The sequence below is a fragment of the Lepidochelys kempii genome, chromosome 3 (assembly GCF_965140265.1).
Source record: "Lepidochelys kempii isolate rLepKem1 chromosome 3, rLepKem1.hap2, whole genome shotgun sequence".
In the NCBI taxonomy this organism is placed as follows: domain Eukaryota; kingdom Metazoa; phylum Chordata; order Testudines; family Cheloniidae; genus Lepidochelys; species Lepidochelys kempii.
Window position 1 is genome coordinate 188,040,646 of NC_133258.1, and position 13,303 is coordinate 188,053,948.

Here is a 13,303-nt window from a genome sequence, read left to right on the forward strand (position 1 = left end):
TAACGCATTCCAGTGTTTCACCACCCTCCTAGTGAAGAAGTTTTTCCTAATATCCAACCTAAATCTCCCCCACTGCAACTTGAGACCATTACTCCTTGTCCTGTCATCCACTACCACTGAGAATAGTCTAGATCCATCCTCTTTGGAACCTCCTTTCAGGTAGCTGAAAGCAGCTTTCAAATCCCCCCTCATTCTTCTCTTCTGTAGACTAAACAATCCCAGTCCCCTCAGCCTCTCCTCGTAAGTCATGTGTTCCAGTCCCCTAATCATTTTTGTTGCCCTCCACTGGGTGTTTTCCAATTTTTCCACATCCTTCTTGTAGTGTGGGGCCCAAAACTGGACACGGTACTCCAGATGAGGCCTCACCAGTGTTGAATAGAGGGAAACGATCACGTCCCTCGATCTGCTGGCAATGCCCCTACTTATACATCCCAAAATGCCATTGGCCTTCTTGGCTACAAGGGCACACTGTTGACTCATATCCAGCTTCTCGTCCACTGTAACCCCTAGGTCCTTTTCTGCAGAACTGCTGCCTAGCCATTCGGTCCCTACTCTGTAGCGGTGCATTGGATTCTTCCGTCCTAAGTGCAGGACTCTGCACTTGTCCTTGTTGAACCTCATCAGATTTCTTTTGGCCCAATCCTCCCATTTGTCTAGGTCCCTCTGTATCCTATCCCTGCCCTCCAGCGTATCTACCACTCCTCCCAGTTTAGTATTGTCTGTAAACTTGCTGAGGGTGCAATCCACACCATCCTCCAGATCATTAATGAAGATACTGAACAAAACTGGCCCCAGGACCGACCCTTGGGGCACTCCCCTTGATACTGGCTGCCAACTAGACATGGAGGCATTGATCACTACCCGTTGAGCCCGACAATCTAGCCAATTTTCTACCCACCTTATAGTGCATTCATCCAGCCCATACTACTTTAACTTGCTGACAAGCCCCGAACTTTCCAGTTTCTAGTCCTTTAACAAATACCTCCTTTGAATTCTTTACCAATCCATTTATCTGATCACTGTATCCCTTCCATACAGAAGTTTCCGAGCTATGCCTAAAATTTGCTCCCCTTCTGTTACTAAATGCCAGCTTTCCTTCTGTGGGCTGAAGTGCGGGGTGGGGAGCATTCCTACCCCTTCCCCTGCTGTGCTACCACATGGCACCACGAAGATTGCAGAGCTTGAGTCATTGCTGTTCTGCCTGGTCCAGGTAAAAGAGGGCTTCTCCTGCTTGGCGTGACCTCTCCTCTCTTCCAGTCACCGGGGGGGGGGAAGGGTCAGCATCCCCACGTTGACCTGTCATTGCTGCAACCTCACTCCTTGCCTCTCTATCCTTTAAAGAGGTACACACCTTCCTCCAGCCAGACAACAGTCCGTTCCCCTTCCATCCCACGCCCCTGATTAATGTGTGGTGTGGCCATTTTTGCCATGCTGTAGATTTTTTTGCCAGTGGTTTCTCCAGCAAACTACACAACAGTCCCTCTCTCCCCCCAACACTTAAAGTGGGGTGTGGTCATTTTTTGCCAAGCTACAGATCTTTTGGCCAGCCAGTTGTGGATGGTTTACAAGCTTGGCGTACAAGTCATGTATGGCATTCTTTTTGGCTTTCTTCACTGCCTGTTTGGCAGCTCGCTTTCCCTCATTCTAGTCACTTTCATTTACACTCAGTGTATTAATTTGTTTTTTCATTAGGCTCTATTTTTTTGTTTTGGGTAACTACCTGCACTTCAGTCTATAGTTTCTTTTCCTCTGTTTTCCCCATCTGCATCAGCCACAAATCTCTTCCGCTGCTGCAATCCATGTTCTTTTGAGGTAGTTCCATTCTTCAGCTAATACCAACTTTGTTTCCACTACTGATGTACGTGACCAAATGACTCATCTTCTTTTGGAACCATGGACTGGATATCATCCATTGATTGACATTACATATGGTCTAGTAATAGTTTCCCTTCCTCATTCCATAGTGCCTAGACAGGAATTTCCTAAGCACATTACCCCTTCTGTTTTTGCTGGTCTCTTCCATAACTCAAGTCACCCAACATCTCGTATGGCACAGCTCTGTCCACTAGTGCTTGCAAGTCTTAGGGGAAACTCTGCTTCATTGCATCTTTCTTGAGGTGCATACACTGATATCACAAACAGAATATGCTCCTTAATTTGGATCTATACAGCCATCAGTCGGTCACTTACTCTAATAATTTCAATCATTGTTCTTTCTCAGCTCTCCTCTCACTACCCTCCTGACTCCATTACACCTGCTTTTGTTACCACAGAAGAGTTTACAATCTAAGCCCAGTTCCCTCACTGTGTTCCCATTCACTGTGTCTTCTGCAGGTATAGAACATAAATACTCTCCTTACGATCATATCAGCTACTTCCAGACCTTTGTCAGGGTACATTCAGTGTTGCTACTTATATGGGAATTCTTTGGCTGTGCAGGTTGTTGCTATTCACTGACTCTTCATTCTAAGTGGTAGTCCCCTGACCCTCTACAGGACTGTTCAGACACTGACTGCCGGAAATCCCCAGCTCAGATGCTGGGGCTGCCAGGCTTAAGGTGCGTGAACTTCTGGCGTAGGGCTAAGATGCCCTCTCACCATTAGCATTAGCCCTTGCTAATATCTACTACTGCCCTTTGGTAACTCACCAAAAAGAAAAACATTGTTTGCACCCATGTAGTCACCCTGTGCCAGAAACTACAGTGTATTAATTGGTGTCCCTGACATGTACCACAGTGAGAGGGCCTTTCCTCAGTTGAATGCCCAAACTCTCCCCATCTTATTGCTATAGACCAGATGGACGAATAAGAGGTGGTACTGCTTTTCCTGCTGCCCAAACTAGGCTTTATTTAACCCATAGATGAGGGTTTCAGATCAGTTTTCCTTCTCCAGACTGAGGAGCCCTACCTGTCCTGAGAGATTTGATAATTCAGCAAAAGGTTCATTTTTGTCCTAGCATGATTTCATGCACCTAAAAACAATGTCCACTGTTGACTGATATGCAGTTTAACTTCATTATTTCAGACAGTCCTCATGCTTTTAACTACAGTGAACTTTCACTGTATTAGACAGAAGGCCTCACAGTCAGATATTAGCTTTTAATTTAAGAACTGTCAAATTTCATACGTGAGAGCCACACTCAATCCAGAATTATAGTACAATAACTCCTCACTTAATGTCCTATTGCTTAACTTTGTTTCCATCTTACATCCCTGCTCCATTACAGAACATAGAATCATAGAATATCAGGGTTGGAAGGGACCCCAGAAGGTCATCTAGTCCAACCCCCTGCTCAAAGCAGGACCAATTCCCAGTTAAATCATCCCAGCCAGGGCTTTGTCAAGCCTGACCTTAAAAACCTCTAAGGAAGGAGATTCTACCACCTCCCGAGGTAACGCATTCCAGTGTTTCACCACCCTCTTAGTGAAAAAGCTTTTCCTAATATCCAATCTAAACCTCCCCCACTGCAACTTGAGACCATTACTCCTCGTTCTGTCATCTGCTACCATTGAGAACAGTCTAGAGCCATCCTCTTTGGAACCCCCTTTCAGGTAGTTGAAAGCAGCTATCAAATCCCCCCTCATTCTTCTCTTCTGCAGGCTAAACAATCCCAGCTCCCTCAGCCTCTCCTCATAAGTCATGTGTTCCAGTCCCCTAATCATTTTTGTTGCCCTTCGCTGGACTCTCTCCAATTTATCCACATCCTTCTTGAAGTGTGGGGCCCAAAACTGGACACAGTACTCCAGATGAGGCCTCACCAATGTCGAATAGAGGGGAACGATCACGTCCCTCGATCTGCTCGCTATGCCCCTACTTATACATCCCAAAATGCCATTGGCCTTCTTGGCAACAAGGGCACACTGCTGACTCATATCCAGCTTATCGTCCACTGTCACCCCTAGGTCCTTTTCCGCAGAACTGCTGCCTAGCCATTCGGTCCCTAGTCTGTAGTGGTGCATTGGATTCTTCCGTCCTAAGTGCAGGACCCTGCACTTATCCTTATTGAACCTCATCAGATTTCTTTTGGCCCAATCCTCCAATTTGTCTAGGTCTTTCTGTATCCTATCCCTCCCCTCCAGCGTATCTACCACTCCTCCCAGTTTAGTATCATCCGCAAATTTGCTGAGAGTGCAATCCACACCATCCTCCAGATCATTTATGAAGATATTGAACAAAACCGGCCCCAGGACCGACCCTTGGGGTACTCCACTTGATACCGGCTGCCAACTAGATATGGAGCCATTGATCACTACCCGTTGAGCCTGGGTATTGCATGCTCATTTGCAGTTGTGCAGTGCTCCCCTAGAACATCCTTTGGCCGCCTGCTTTGTCCACAGCTGGCAGCCCCCCGCGCAGCACTTCCCGCCCGCCGGCAGACCCCGTGGATCAGTGCCCACCTCCTGCCCGCAGCAATCAGCTGCCTTGCGGCGTTCAGGAGGCTGGGGGGAGTAGCGAGGATATGGTGCGCAGCCTCCCCACCGCCTCCTGCACGCCGCAAGACAGCTGATTGCTGCAGGCAGGAGGTGGTGGGATGGCGCTGATTCACGGGGTCTGCCGGCAGGCCGGAGGCGCTGAGGGGGTCGGAGGGCACGTAGGGGAGCTGATAGTTGTGCTGCCAGCCTGTTTAATACCTGTATTAAATTGCTTGTTTAAAATTGTTTTTAAAACATATCAGGCTACCTGTGTTAAACTGCTTGTTTAAAATGTATATAATGCCTTTTGTCTGACAAAAAAAATTTCCCTGGAACCTAACCCCCCTCTATTTACATTAATTCTTATGGGGAAATTGGAGTCGCTTAACATCGTTTCGCTTAAAGTCACATTTTTCAGAAACATAACTACGTTAAGTGAGGAGTTACTGTATTGTGATTAATTCCATTAAAGAAGGTACTCACCTTGTGCAGTAACACTGGTTCCTTGAGATGTGTCCTCCTGTGGATGCTCCACTGTAGGTTGTCAAGTAGCAGCCGTGTTAGTCTGTATCTGCAAAAAGAAAAGAAGTACTTGTGGCACCTTAGAGACTGACAAATTTATTTGAGAATAAGCTTTCGTGAGCTACAGTTCACTTCATCAGATGAAGTGAGCTGTAGCTCATGAAAGCTTATGCTCAAATAAAGTTGTTACTCTAAGGTGCCACAAGTACTCCTTTTCTTTTTGTAGGTTGTCTGTGGCTGCTGATCAGAGAGCTTTGGTAGTAGTCTGTCCCACCCGCACATGCGTCGCTCCCGGCCTGCCACTAGGCTAGCCAGCATGCGTGAGCAATCTCTCCTCAGTTACTTCTCTACCGCACAGTCAACTACGAGGACTCCAAAATAGAGGGGAGGAGGATAGGTCATGGAGCTCCCAGCAGTGCACACATCTTGAAAAACCATTGTTATTGCACAAGGTAACTTCTTCGAGAGGTGTCCCTATGGGTGGCTCCACTGTAGGTGATTCCTGAGCAGTGCCCACCACTGGAGATTGTGACTTTGGAATCGAGTCTGATATCGATGATAGTACTGTGGCACCAAATTTGGAGTCTGAAGCCAAATCCCCAGGATACCATAGTGTTCTGTAAAGGTGTGTGCAGATGCCCAGGTAACTGCTCTTCAGATTTCTGATATAGGGATATCCTGGGCGAAGGATAAGGAGACCGACCTTGTAGAATGCATGCGTATTGAAGACGGGGGGAGTTACATTATGCAATTGGTAACAGAATTTAATACAGTCCAAGACGCACTTAGAGAGTCAGTGAGATGAAATCACTGTGCCTTTTGACCTATCTGCAATGGAGAGGAGAATTTTCTGAAGGCTCTTTTTATCCTGATGAGGTTTGGGATAAAAGGCTGGAAGCTAAATAAGCTAATTTATGTGAAATGCAGAAGTCACGTTGGGAGTGAATTTCAGATGTGGTCTAAGCATGACCTTGTCAGGGAAGAACCCAGTGAAAGGGGAATGCGCCACTGGAACTGCTATTTCCCCAATCCTTCTTGCAGAGGTGATGACGATGAGAAACACCATCTTCATGGTAAGGTGAGTTAATGAACAAGTGGCCATGGGTTCAAATGGTGGCCTAGTCAGACCTTTTAATAGTAGGTTGCGATCCTATTGAGGCATTGGAAGTCTGGGTTGTGGGAAGAAGTTTGCTATGCATTTGATAAACTTCTTCATAGTCAGATGGGAGAAGATTGAATATCCTTCTGTCTGCGGAAGGAAGGTTGCAATTGCTGCTATGTGAACCAATAGAGAGTCCTGATTTCTTGAGACTCAAAAGGTAGTCCAGGATCACTGGTAGGGTGGATATATTAGGCATGACACTTTTGGGATCTGGAATCTCTTTCATTTTTGTAGATAGGTATGGCAAGTAGCTCCTTTCCTACTGTGCAATAACACGTCCTATACCTCCTCAGAGCAAGATGTCTCTACGTGCTGGAACCATGAAGGAGCCAGACTTCGAGACACAGAATCCACAGGTTGGGATGGAGAGTGCATGTCTCTTTCAGCGACAGAAGATCAGGAGTGATTCGAAGAGTCAGCAGTGGACATAATGCCAGCTGTGACAGGCAAGGGTACCACATCTGTCTGGGCCAAGTGGGAGAAATCAGTATGTTTGCGCTCTCTTCACTTTCAACAGGACTTTCAATATTAGACAAAATGGGGGAAAAGCGTAAAGAAGGCCTTTGTCCCATGGACGGAGGAGGGCATCTTCCATGGAATGTCGTCCGATCCCCACTCTAGAGCAGTACTGTGGGCACTGCTTGTTCTGGTAAGTAGTGAATAGGTCTATTACCGGTATCCCCCACTGTCAGAATATATTGTGGAGTACCACCGAATCTCTCCCCCGTTCGTGGTCATGTGGGAATTTGGGGCTGAGACTGTCTGCCGTCATGTTGTGTATTCCTGATAAGTAGGCAGCTGATATTAAGATACTATGGGAGATGCATCAGTTCCATAGTTTTAGTGTTCTACAGACAGGGAATGAGCCCTGGTGTCTCCCTGGTTTGTGTAATACATGCAGGCCATATTATCCGTCATGACCCTTTTGTGCATGTCTTTGATCAGCAGGAGGAAGCAAGTCCACATGTTGATGTGGAGGCATCTCTCACCTGGAGTCCATTTTTCCTGTATTGTGCGACCATTGAGATGTGTGCGGTTAGGAGTAGAGATGGGGAAGACTGAACAAACAGGATTCCTGTACAGACGTTTACATGAGTATTGCTTGACCCTGGTGGGCACTGATAGTAGTTTGCGTATGTTGTCTTTGTTCGGCCTGTAAACTGAACCAAAAGCATGCTTGGAGACATCTCATGCATAGTTTGGGATGAGCAATAACCAATGTGCTCATGGCCATGTGGCCCAGGAGCTGGAGGCAATGTTTGGCCAAAATTTGGGGGATGGATTGTACTGTCTATCACGAGGAGAGACTGAGAAATCTGTGATGTGGGAGGAATGGAGTCAAGGTCGGCTCCTATGAATTCTAGTCTCTCTACCGGTATTAATGTAGATTTTTGTTTATCTATCTGTAGACCCAGATTCTGAAACAGGTCTAGTGTGGTCTCAGTGACTTGCTGGGACTCTGTAAAGGACCATACCCTGAGAAGGCAGTCCAGGTAATGATAAATCATGATGCCTTGAGAGCATAAATGGGCCGCCACTACCAAAAGGACCTTGAAGAATACTCTTGGGGCCAATGAAAGGCCGAAAGGGAGTACTCTGTATTGGTAGTGGTCTTGACCTAATATGAACCTGAGGTAACGTCTGTGGCTCAATATGATCAAGATGTGAAAATAAGCATCTTGGAGGTTAAGGGCCGAGAACCAGTCTCCTTTTTCTAACGATAACGAATGATAATAACATGACCATCTTGAATTTCTGAGCCTTGATAAACTTTTTGAGCGCTCTGAGGTCCAGTATGGGTCTCCAGGAAGTAACAAAATTAGAAGCCTCTGCCCCTTACATGTGTGGATACTCGCACTATGGCTTCTACACTGAGGAGATGGTTTATCTCCTGACATAGAAAGCTCTTATGAGAAGGGCCCCTGAGAAGGGATGGGGAGGGGTTTTTGGGAGGGGGAGAGGGAGGAGAAATGGGTGGAGTAGCCATCTCAGATGATCTCCAACACTCATTTGTTGGAAGTTATCCATTCCCAGATTCTGTGGAACGGGGCGAGATGATCTCCAAAGGGATGGGTGTTTTCCACTGTGAAATGAGGGGACAGTTCTATGGGCACCTCAATCAGCATGTCAAAACTATTTCTTCGAGGTGGAGGGCTGAGAGGAAGTTTGCTGAGATCCCATCGTCTTTCATCTGGAGAACTTGGGCTTCTTCCTCTGAGGTTCATGCGATCTTTGTGTATATTGAGATGGATATTGTGACTACTGAGATGAGTACTGTACTTTCTTTTGTATCCAGGTGTATAAATCCCAAGGGATTGAAGAGTGGCCCTCAAATCTTTTAACATGTGGAGGGAGGCATCTGTCTTTTCAGCAAATAATTTTGTCCCCTAAAAAGGGAAGTCCTCCACCGTCGTTTGGACCTCCTTGGGGAAGTCAAAGAGATGAAGTCACGAGGCCTGTCTCATCACAATGCAGACAAAATAGAACGTGCCACCATCAAATGCATACTGGAGTGACACTTTGTCACCAGCTGGCCCTTTTTAACCAAGGCCTTAAATTGGTCCTTGTGAGAACGGGGGAGCTATTCAATATTTCAATAAAATAACTACATTTCACATAGTTCTGAGTCATATTTAGCCCAGAAGGCTTGATAGTTCACCACTTTGAATTGAAGGGTGGCTGAGGCGTGGGCCTTACTGCAAAACAGGTCCAGGTGCTCCCAGTCCTGGTATAAGGGGTGGACTTAAAGTGGTTTTGGCAGCCTTTAGAGTTAACTGCATCCACAATGATCAAATTGGGAGGCAAGTGTGACAACAGGAATTCTGTGTCCTTTGCTGGCACATATTTCTTGTCCACCCTCTTACAAGTTGGTGGGATGGATGCAGAGGCCTACCATATCACCTTGGCAGAATCCAGTAGAGCCTCATTAATAGGGAAGGAGCACTCTGGAGGAAGTGGAGGAATGCAGAATGTCCACCAGCTAGTGGCGCAACTCAGACACCTCTTGTAAAGGCCTCTGTCACCCTCTGTGCCAAGTCCTGGAACAGCTTACAGTCATCTGCCATAGATGGCGAAGGGGGCATCACAGTCTCATCTGGTGATAATGATGAGAAGTGGGCTGGAGGAGTGACTTCCTCTTCGACTTTGGCCTCCAGTTCCTCCCTTGCCTGCTCGGGGAGTTCAGAGGCCCTTGAAGCAGCAGCTGAAGGAGGGTACTTCCGCAGCTGTTGGTATGCCATACCATCAGTGATGGAGGCCTGTTGCCTTTGGGCCTGCCGAGGTCCCAGTACAGCCACTGTGATGGGAAGGGGTGCAGTGGTTGGTACCACAGTTGCCTATGCTAGGGATGTTGTGGGTCAGAAGGGTGGTATGCCACCAGGTGAAACTGGTCCATAGTGAAACTGGGTTCTGTATGGCGGGTGAGAAGGGCGTTGGGAAGCTAGGTCCTCTTGCTCACTTTCTGATTCAGACAACGAAAAGGGGGGTGCATGGCAGGAGATCATCGGTGAGCCCAGGGCTCTGGGTGAACGCGGTATTCTGGCAGTATGGGTATTGATGACTGGACTGACAAAGAAGATCCGCCCCAGGGAAGGCTATGTTTCTCATGCCCACACGGGACCGTTGCTTCTTTGCCTGCACCCATTGGGTCTCTAGGCATTCTGAGTTGCCCTGTCGGTTCAGTACCACACATGCTGTGGGTACCAGATTTAGACAGATTTGGTTCCACTGGTACTGAAGATACTGACCGAGACAGGGATCATTTTTGGCTCGATCACGACTCGCTATGGGGACTCACGGACCTTTTCTAAGAGGCTTTACATGAGTGGCTCACAGGCATCTCTCTCAGCTCACCTCCCTTCCAAGTGGACAGTTGCCACCAAGACTCCAGGGTTAAAGGACTGACTCCATGAGTAGGAATTTGAGCCCCAGTTCTCTGTCCTTCCTGGATGTGGGCTTCAGTTGCTGGACATTTCTGTGGAATGTGTTTCTCTCCCCAGACAGCAAATGCACTGTGAATGTCCATCGGTAACTGGGATAGATCCCTTGTACCTGAGGCACTTTTTGAAGCCCAGAGAACCAGGCATATCCTTGTCCAGGCCCCCCCGACAGGGGGTCAACAAAAGACAAAGTCCTTTTCTTTTCTTCTAGGCAATGGCCAAAATAAAATGTAATGAAGCAAAGAAAGAAAAAGGGCTTCAACAGAAGCTAAAATTAGCAATTCTAAGAGAGTTAACAATCCATGAATGGCCAGCTCTAGTTCTGTTTCTAGCCAAGGACGATTGAGAAGGAATTGAAGAGGCACTGCCCACGCATGCTGGCTAGCCTTGTGGCAGGAGGGGAGCAGCGCATGCGTGGGTGAAACTGACTGCTACCAAAGTTGTCCGATCAGCAGCACAGGAACACAAGCACGCCGACAGAGGAGCACCCACAGAGACACTACTCGAAGATGCAGCACCCTTATTTGGATGGCCTCTTGCCCCTCTAGGCAGATCTACCTCCATAATTAGAGTTCTAAATCATCAATATCCATAACAGAATGTTTGGATTTTCCACCCTATTAGTACTATGGAACTTTCTCCTCCCCTTTTAATGTTGATGCCTGTAATTAATCACCTTAATGCTGTGGAGACCATAGGAAAGTGTGTACTTATTACTATTTGTTAATAAGCGAACAATTGTTGCTTGATGTTCAGAAGCCTTTTTTACAAATTACTAATCCAATTACATCCTTTGCGACTCTTATTTTTGCTGGCAGTTATAAGGTGACAATTTAATTTTCATCGGCCTATAGTATTCAGAAATAAAGACTGAGCATCAACAAAAAACTACACTTACAGTCTTTTCTAGCACAGCACGAGAAGGAAAATCAGTTTCTAAAACTTCTTTCAAATTTTGTAATAGGGTGATATCTGGATCCCTGCAAGTAGAGGAAAGAGACTTTAACACATGGAACTGCAAAATGCAGATTTTAAACTAAAGTTGTATTAGTGAAAACACTTACCACAAGTGCATGTTGTTGTTCAGCTTCGTTCTCAAAGGATTTACCACTACAAAGTTACACATATTTACATTACTCACAGGAAGAGACTTCCCCCGCATTTCAGCACTTACAACTAGATTTTTTAAAGGTATTTAGACACCTAAATATGCAGATAGGTGCCAATGCATTTGAAATCCCACTAGGCATCTTAATACATTTACAAATCTGGCTCGCAGTTATCATATTTGAAAAGTCATATATAATGATAATAGCACTAAGTTTTGGGACATTGTACACCAAAGGTATGATTGCCCCTCATGGCCAGGAGCTATAGAAAATCGAGGGAAAGACATTAGGGAATTTACAGTGGATTATTTATAAAAAAAAAAAAAAACAAGCAAAATAATCATAGATGTGGTCAGATAATTATCTTTCAGAATAATTCTCTGCAGGACACAGGGCATCTCCTGAATTGTGATTCTGCTGGAAAAGGACTAAAAAAATATTGTAGGGTTCCACCTTTCTCTCAGTAACTTGCAGAATACATTTACTCAATCAGAACTTAAAAGAATTAAGTGTTTTGTGTTTTTGTTATCCTTGCAAACTCAGCGTGGTATCAGACAATCAAGCTGGGGGAAAAACAGCTTATGTATCATCCCCATATATAATGTAGGAAAAGTCAGGACAGGATGTGACCCTGTATCTAGAATGTAATTAACAATTCTATTGACTGTGTAATAGCTAAAACTCAATCTAGCTACTCTCCTACAGCTGAATGACTTCTACAGTGCCTACAGGAGAAAAATAAGTTGTCAAGTTAGTCACTATTCTCATAACTGTATTTTTAAAGGTTTCAGAGTAGCAGCCGTGTTAGTCTGTATTCACAAAAAGAAAAGGAGTACTTCCTACATCCGATGAAGTGATCTGTAGATCATGAAAGCTTATGCTCAAATAAATTGCTTAGTCTCTAAGGTGCCACAAGTACTCCTTTTCTTTTTGTATTTTTAAAGTATTCTTCAATTTGTGGCATTTTAATTTGCCAGACTTTAACACATTAACAGTGCACAACAGCATGCCGTGAATTCACTCTTGTATTGTTTTGTGGAAGTATATGCAAGAGATACTGACATTTTAAAGGTTTCAGAGTAGCAGCCGTGTTAGTCTGTATCCGCAAAAAGAAAAGGAGAAGTACTCCTTTTCTTTTTTGACATTTTAAACTTTGCTTAAATACAAGACAGACCTGAAACCACTAAATTAAGTTTACCTTAAAAGTCTGTAAGCAGTTACTGGTACAAGTCAAAACAGACCTAGCTTCTAAGATTGAGAAATGAGTTTGTATATGAAATTTCATATATGAAAGACCTTACCGTGGTCTGCTCCAAGAAAGTAACATTCAGGAAGCATAGTTGGGTGCCTGGGATCTACCTCTAAGTTTATGGAAACATTGTTTCCTGAAATGAGAGAGAATGCATTTTAAATGGAAGGTGTAAAGCTTTCCTTTATAACCGCAAATAGAGAAAGTACTTATGTTTTTCAAATGAGTTGTTTTGAGCACACCTGTAGTTTTATGAACATTGTTACAGCTTTTAGATGGCTAAAGTAAGCTATTTGGCTTAGAATTCTGAATCATAGAATCATAGAATATCAGGGTTGGAAGGGACCCCTGAAGGTCATCTAGTCCAACCCCCTGCTTGAAGCAGGACCAATTCCCAGTTAAATCATCCCAGCCAGGGCTTTGTCAAGCCTGACCTTAAAAACCTCTAAGGAAGGAGATTCTACCACCTCCCGAGGTAACGCATTCCAGTGTTTCACCACCCTCTTAGTGAAAAAGTTTTTCCTAATATCCAATCTAAACCTCCCCCACTGCAACTTGAGACCATTACTCCTCGTTCTGTCATCTGCTACCATTGAGAACAGTCTAGAGCCATCCTCTTTGGAACCCCCTTTCAGGTAGTTGAAAGCAGCTATCAAATCCCCCCTCATTCTTCTCTTCTGCAGGCTAAACAATCCCAGCTCCCTCAGCCTCTCCTCATAAGTCATGTGTTCTAGACCCCTAATCATTTTTGTTGCCCTTCGCTGGACTCTCTCCAATTTATCCACATCCTTCTTGTAGTGTGGGGCCCAAAACTGGACACAGTACTCCAGATGAGGCCTCACCAATGTCGAATAGAGGGGAACGATCACGTCCCTCGATCTGCTCGCTATGCCCCTACTTATACATCCCAAA

The 13,303-nt window shown here is 45.4% G+C and overlaps 1 protein-coding gene across 6 annotated transcripts in view; it reads right to left on the reverse strand.

Moving 5' to 3' along the window:
• FANCL (FA complementation group L) overlaps positions 1-13,303 on the reverse strand; it is a 97,491-nt gene that overhangs the window by 11,148 nt on the left and 73,040 nt on the right. For 2 of the 6 annotated variants that reach the window (XR_012158290.1, XR_012158291.1), the window contains exons 9-12: positions 12,444-12,527; positions 11,098-11,143; positions 10,932-11,013; positions 4,895-4,982 (exon numbers count right to left, since the gene is read on the reverse strand). Coding sequence is in view for 2 of the 6 variants with exons in the window: in XM_073339351.1 (XP_073195452.1) it covers positions 10,932-11,013; positions 11,098-11,143; positions 12,444-12,527 (212 nt within the window). In the remaining 4 variants the exon portion in view is untranslated. The remainder of the gene's footprint in view (positions 1-4,894; positions 4,983-10,931; positions 11,014-11,097; positions 11,144-12,443; positions 12,528-13,303) is intronic. The other 4 variants (XR_012158289.1, XM_073339351.1, XR_012158292.1 and 1 more) reach the window with 3 other exon arrangements.